General features: G+C 47.2%; 1 protein-coding gene across 1 annotated transcript; it reads left to right on the plus strand.

The window, feature by feature from the left end:
* Positions 1-2970: 2970 nt before the first annotated feature.
* On the plus strand, positions 2971-3636 carry LOC117595295 (stonustoxin subunit beta-like; the record flags this gene model as incomplete). The annotated part of the gene is made up of 1 exon (XM_034295545.1): positions 2971-3636. A coding segment is annotated over one exon (537 nt), but the record flags the coding sequence as incomplete, so codon positions are not given.
* Positions 3637-7707: the final 4071 nt, after the last annotated feature.

Here is a 7707-nt window from a genome sequence, read left to right on the forward strand (position 1 = left end):
CACAACAATTTAAAAAGGTTATCACAGAATTTGGAGAAATTAATACACCAGGGAATAAATGATGAATATATTTGTGCAAATTTCATGACAGACCATTGTCTACATTGCACTTCTGCAAAGTAAACAATGTAGCCTCTTGGGTGATGCTTGAACTAAGTGTTACAGCAGAATGTTCTGTATTTGCGTGTTCATGTTTGATGTGGGATTGAGAATTTCACCTTATCCATATAGTTGATGGGTTATTAAGAATTGTGGGCAGTAGCAGGTGAACAAACAGCTGACCCACCAATACTGTCTTGGGTGTTTATGTGGAGGTGTGACAATAAAAACTGAATCACAACAAGATAAAATGGTTATCACAGAATTTGGAGAAAAAAAATTCCCTTCGCAAGGAAGAGTTTTATCATACTTGAAAGTGCAGAGACTTTGCAAATGTGAGTAGTTTGTGAACTAATGATCAACTCTGTGCAGGCTGTCAGGCTGTCTGGTCACCAAGGAAGGCTGTGCTTCTCTGGTCTCAGCTCTGAAGTCAAACCCCTCACATCTGAAAGAACTGGATCTGAGCTACAATCACCCAGGAGACTTGGGAGTCAGACTGCTCTCTGCTGGACTGGAGGATCCACACTGGAGACTGGAGAAACTCAAGTAAGTCCTGTAAATGTTTTCTCTATCAGTATGTGGTATGAAGTTGTCATGTTGTTTTGATTTGTGTTAAATACAGACCTGCCTACCTGCACTCATTTTGCATAGCATGAGCACAGTTTCAAAGTACACTGATATGAAAGCAAGCTGGATAATTGTGAATTTGAGGAAAACACATGTATTACTTCTCAATGTTAATATGCTCAGATATCAATGTTAATATGTTCAGACATCAGCTGGTCTGTCTTTGTTTTCACTGATAATAACCACACCATCAACATTTCTACTACTTAAACTCAACTCTTGTATCCCTTCTGCTCTCAAACCCAGTCTTAATCTCAGCTTCTCCCCTTCATATCACCCACACTGCCTCAACACATGATCCACTGTCTCAACTTCCTGACAATGGTCACACTGACCTGTTGGATGTTTCCCTATCAGATGTAATGTATTGTTTAAATGAGTGTCCCACCCACAGTCTAGTTAACACAGATTCCTCCACTCTGCTCCTAGCTGCCCTCCTTCCATCCCCAACTACACCCTGTATTCTGAACAGGTGTCTGTCTGTAGTGTCTCCATTCCACTGCTCCTGCCACCTCCTCATCATCTCAGTCCAGACAATACATTTATCCACTTCTCCTCAACTCTCTCAACGTGCTCAATCCAAGTCAGTCTGGCATCAGAATACACCCCAAGGAATCTAAAGACCCCCACCCTCTCCAAATCCTTCCCATACAATCTCAGCTGGACCTCATCACCCCTCTTCCTTGTGTAAAAAGACGTCCACCACTGTCTCCCTGTTCACCTGTGTCTTCCTGACCTCTGCTTCTAAACAGAACACAGGGTCCATAGTACCCCTCCCCTTCCTGACCTCTGCTTCTAAACAGAACACAGGGTCCATAGTACCCCTCCCCTTCCTGACCTCTGCTTCTAAACAGAACACAGGGTCCATAGTACCACTCCCCTTCCTGACCTCTGCTTCTAAACAGAACACAGGGTCCATAGTACCCCTCCCCTTCCTGACCTCTGCTTCTAAACAGAACACAGGGTCCATAGTACCCCTCCCCTTCCTGACCTCTGTTCCTAAACAGAACACAGGGTCCATAGTACCCCTCCCCTTCCTGACCTCTGCTTCTAAACAGAACACAGGGTCCATAGTACCCCTCCCCTTCCTGACCTCTGGTCCTAAACAGAACACAGGGTCCATAGTACCCCTTCCTGATATCTGCTTCTAAACAGAACACAGGGTCCATAGTACCCCTCCCCTTCCTGACCTCTGCTTCTAAACAGAACACAGGGTCCATAGTACCCCTCCCCTTCCTGTCCTCTGCTTCTAAACAGAACACAGGGTCCATAGTACCCCTCCCCTTCCTGACCTCTGCTTCTAAACAGAACACAGGGTCCATAGTACCCCTCCCCTTCCTGACCTCTGCTTCTAAACAGAACACTGGGTCCATAGTACCCCTCCCCTTCCTGACCTCTGTTTCTAAACAGAACACAGGGTCCATAGTACCCCTCCCCTTCCTGACCTCTGTTTCTAAACAGAACACAGGGTCCATAGTACCCCTCCCCTTCCTGACCTCTGCTTCTAAACAGAACACAGGGTCCATAGTACCCCTCCCCTTCCTGACCTCTGTTTCTAAACAGAACACAGGGTCCATAGTACCCCTCCCCTTCCTGACCTCTGCTTCTAAACAGAACACAGGGTCCACAGTACCCCAGTTGTCTTTTATTTATGACACCAACTCAGTACATTTCTATAATAGTCTCATGATCACTGTCCCTCAGTGTGACACATGCAGTCACTTTTCCTTCCCAATGTTCCTGCTTCTCCTTTCCATCAAAGTCAGGATCCTGGAACTGGAAAAAGCCTTGAGTCATATGAAAAAAAATTAAAACCTTATAATTAAACTATTTAAAATACTAACTGGATGTACATTGTCAAAAATGAATTCCAGTGATTGGGAGGTTTGCTTGTTGTGTGGTTGATTGTGTTGCAGGTATTTAAGGTGTATGTGTGTATAAGACAAGGTTGTGTGTCACTGAATTAGTCTGCTCCTCTGCTTCTTACACAGTATGGATCATGGTGGAGAGTGGAGGTTGAAATCAGGCCTGAAGAAATGTAAGTGATTTATTATACAGAACACAAATACAGCTGGTGTTTGTTTGTGTGTGTGTGCCTGTGTATGTCTGTGTGTGTTTGTACATGTCTGTGTGTCTAAGTTTGTGCATATTTGTTTCATTCTGCATGTGTGTGTATAATATGAATGAATGATGATGTGTAATATTGTGTCTTGGTCTCATCCATCAGATGTCTGTGATCTCACACTGGACCCAAACACAGTAAACAGATTCCTCTCTCTGTCTGAGGAGAACAGAAAGGTGACATGGAGGAGAGAGGAGCAGCCGTATCCTGATCACCCAGAGAGATTTGAGGACTGGCCACAGGTGTTGTGTAGAGAGGGTCTGTCTGGACGCTGTTACTGGGAGGTAGAGAGGAGTGGGAGAGTGGCTGAGATAGGAGTGACATATAAAGGAATCAACAGGAGAGGATATGGTGATGACTGTTGTCTTGGATACAATGACAAGTCCTGGATTCTGGACTGTGATGATGACCGTTACTCTGTCTGTCACAATAAGAAGACAACTGACATACCTGTCACCTCCTCAGACTCCCACAGAGTAGGAGTGTATCTGGACTGGCCAGCCGGCACTCTGTCCTTCTACAGGGTCTTCTCAAACATACTGACCCACCTGTACACATTCAACACCACATTCACTGAGCCCCTCTATCCAGGGTTTAGGGTTTATTCTTACTCCTCAGTGTCTCTGTGTCAGATGGTCCCTGTGTCAAACACAACATGATGTTTCACTCTAATCATGGTCATATTCAGTAGGACACCGTAGTAAAACACTGACAATAACTCTCTAGTAGTGAGTAAATATATCATATGATTGTAAATATTCCTGATTAAACACCACTGAAGATCTAACCTGTAACCTAGAGTCATTAATCATTAGAATGAATCACCACACTGGTCTGTAAAACCTTCACATTTAGAAATCATTCATCAGGTTGTTATTGTTTATCATTGGTGTTTGTAAACATTGATGTCTTTAGAATGTTTATTCATTTAATTGTTGACAAAACATTACTGCTTCTGTAAATGAATTTCAGTGTCCCAGATTTGACCAAGCGTGCCGCACAAGCCCTGAAAAGTGAAGCCAAAACGTCTCGATCGCCCCCTGGTGAGTGGTCCCAGTATAGGTCATAAACCCCGCCCTCCCCATGTTATTCAATGGCACGCGAGACCAACTAAACAATTAAATTACCCTTCAAATATCTTTTTTCCGAAGCTGGTTTCTGTCATTTACTGTAGTTTGTATCACGCTAATGTAAATTCAAGAGTTTGTTTTTAAAATAAGTTGGTTTTTGTTAGTTATTTAATGCTCTAAAAACGGTGGTGTGACGTCGTGATTCACAGCTGTGATTGACAGCTGTGATTGACAGCTATCTGAGCCGAGGAGCCACTGAAGCGCCTTCAGGCTTTTTTCGCGATCTTCGGAGGACTGAGGAGATTGGAGCTTTATATTTAATCTCTAAATTTCTATAATTGATATAATTTCACACGGACATAAAGTACATTGTACTAACCGATCTGGCATTTCCAATCGATCTTTGAATTTTTTTCGGTAAGTTAAATTTATAAGCTATTTAATTAGTAAATACATGTAATGGGCTAGCTAACGTTAGCTAAAAGACAACAAGCCTCGTTAATAGCCATGTTAATAGCTAGCAGGTGATCATTAGCTAGAAGTTACCAATTATTTTTGTATTAGGCCTATTCTAAATTAAGGTTAAACATGATGTAAGTTAGGCTATAACATATCGTCTAGGTTTAACAAGCAAAGGTTGTACTGTACTTGGACTTGCGATTGATTACGGTATGCGCATTCTGCGAGGGAGAGTGAGGGCGGGGCACAGGGGTGGGGCCGTTGATTTCGCGGCTTTACGGCTTTACTTCCTGCTCGCTACTGCGCATAACTACTGCGCAGAACTGGTCCCAAGATCGCTATCTGCGCAGACGCAAGTCCAAGATGTCAGCGCCGTATCGGGACACTGGCGGCTTCAGTTTTCACCAATGGAAAAGAGCGAAAGGGCGTCGTCCATTTTTTTTTACAGTCTATTACAGTCTATACAGTCTGGATTTGACAGAATAAAACAGATTATTTTGGATTGTGTTTTATATATAGTGTGTGTGTGTGTGTGTGTGTGTGTGTGTGTGTGTGCCTGCATGTGTGTGTGGACAGATAGAATGCTGTAAATACTGATTTATATTGGGCCCAGATGTGTGATCCTGCAGGTTCCCAATAATTGGTTACAGACCTTCCCACACTGTCTCAGTCACAGAGGAATGACATGGATGTTCCTCTGACATTGAGTGAACTGGAATGACATGGATGTTCCTCTGACATTGAGTGAACTGGAATGACATGGATGTTCCTCTGACATTGAGTGAACTGGAATGACATGGATGTTCCTCTGACATTGAGTGAACTGGAATGACATGGATGTTCCTCTGACATTGAGTGAACTGGAATGACATGGATGTTCCTCTGACATTGAGTGAACTGGAGGCCGCTGTCACCCAGATGAACTCCAGCCGCACTCCAGGAATGGATGGATTGCCAATTGAATTTTATACATTCTGGGGCCTCATACGTCAGGATGTCCTTTATCTGGGCCGTTATGCACCCTTGCTATTGAGTCCTTTTTGGGTCTGTTATGCAGGAGACTGCAGGAGGTGGCCTTGCCAGGCATGGGGTTGAGGCCAGGTTTAGAGGTCTCTGTCTACGCTGATGATGTCTCAGTCCTGTTGAAGGATGACCAGGATGTCCTGGCATTAGAGTCGTGTTTAAGGGTGTATGAGGGGGCATCATCTGCCAGGTTGAACTGGGGCAAGAGTGGGGCATTGCTGTGTGGGGCATTGCTGTGTGGGGCATGGGGGGACAGGGTACCTCCTGGGCTTCCTGGGGGGTTGGAATGGGGTAATGAGGGGATAAGGTTTTAGGGGTTTATCTGGGATCAGAGTGTTGGCTCATGAAGAACTGTGAGGGGGTGTCTCAGGCGGTGGTGTCTAGGCCGACGAGGTGGAGGTGGCTCCTCTCCCAGGTGTCATACCGAGGACGGGTGCTGATCATCAACAACTTGGCGTCCTCCCTGTGGCATCGACCTGCTGTTCTTGACCCCCCTGCCAGGCTGCTGGTGGACTTCTGGTCTGGACATCATTGGCTGAGGGCGGCGGTGTTGTTTTTACCGGTCCGGGAGGGTGGTCAGGGCCTGGTGGACCTTGAGAGCAGGGTGGCAGCCTTTCGTCTTAAAGCGGCACAGAGACTGTTATATCACACAGGTGTCAGTTGGAGGGGACCGGCTTGTGCTCTGCTGAGGAGGGCTGGTGGTCTGGGGCTGTAACTCTTCCTCATGAGACTGCAGGGGCTGAAGCTGGCTGGGGTCTCTGACTTCTATGCTGCAGTTCTGAAGGCCTGGAGATTGCTGATGTTTGTGCGTGAGGAGGGAGTGACATCTGGACCTTGGGTGTGGAAGGAACCCATTTTTCATAACCCACTGATCCCTTTGGTTCCTGTCCGTTCTGCATCCCTGCCTGGACGGTTGATGGCAGCAGGTATCAGGACACCGGCGTATTTGCAGCAGCCCGGGGGGGGGGGGGGGCTGGAAGACCCCGCAAGAGCTGGCGTGGCAGTCTGGAATTATGTAACACCGGCTGCTGGAGAAGTTCATGGGTGAGGTACAGGATGCGCTGCCTGAACCAGTGAGGGGAGTCTTTCAGTGGGAACAAGGGGAGGGGCCACCACCATTTCCACCACCACAGGTGACGGCAGAGACGGGGGACTGGCAGGGGGGTCGGGGGGACATATTTTCTTTTGGTTCTCCAGAACTGGGTGATTTTGCAGAGGTGGGGAGCAAGGTTTTATACTCCCTCTGTGTGAAGGTCAGGCACATTAGGGAGTTGGAGGGTGTTAGGAGTCACCAATGGCAGGGGGTTCTGGGCTCTGATAGAATGGCTGGGTATAGGTGGAGGGTGTTAGGAGTCACCCATGGCAGGGGGTTCTGGGCTCTGATGGCATGGCTGGGTATAGGTGGAGGGTGTTAGGAGTCACCCATGGCAGGGGGTTCTGGGCTCTGATGGAATGGCTGGGTGTAGGTGGAGGGTGTTAGGAGTCACCCATGGCAGGGGGTTCTGGGCTCTGATGGAATGGCTGGGTGTAGGTGGAGGGTGTTAGGAGTCACCCATGGCAGGGGGTTCTGGGCTCTGATGGAATGGCTGGGTGTAGGTGGAGGGTGTTAGGAGTCACCCATGGCAGGGGGTTCTGGGCTCTGATAGAATGGCTGGGTGTAGGTGGAGGGTGTTAGGAGTCACCCATGGCAGGGGGTTCTGGGCTCTGATGGCATGGCTGGGTGTAGGTGGAGGGTGTTAGGAGTCACCCATGGCAGGGGGTTCTGGGCTCTGATGGCATGGCTGGGTATAGGTGGAGGTGCTCTATAAACTCCCAGCTCCCAAACGGTCTGGTGACCTCCAGTGGGGGGTTTTACATGGGGCCCTGGCCACCAATAGCTGGTTGACTCCAGTTGACCCTGGGATTGGGGAAGGCTGTCCTTTTTGTATGATGGCTGAGACTCTCCAACATGTCTTCTCTGTATGTGGATGCCGTTGATGTCATTGTTAGAATCTGTTTGTGTGAGGTTGGGGGAGTGTTTGTTTAGAGATGTTTGTTATGGGACCTCGGTATTCGAGGGAGGAGAAGAGCAAATGTGTTTTGTTGAATTTTTTGTTTTCCCAAGCTAAGTTGTCTGTTTGGTTGACAAGGAGGAACCGGGTCAGGGGGTTAGGAGTTACGGACCGGTGTTGTTATTTAGGGGGATGGTCTCTGCGCGCCTTAGGGTCCAGTTAGAATTTTACCAACTTATTGACAGTGTTTAACTTTTTGAGGAGGTTTGGGGACTTGGGGGGGCTGTCTGTGTGTTTGGAGAAGGGGGCTTTGAGG

The sequence above is a fragment of the Esox lucius genome, chromosome 11 (genome assembly GCF_011004845.1).
Source record: "Esox lucius isolate fEsoLuc1 chromosome 11, fEsoLuc1.pri, whole genome shotgun sequence".
Taxonomy (NCBI): Eukaryota; Metazoa; Chordata; class Actinopteri; order Esociformes; family Esocidae; genus Esox; species Esox lucius.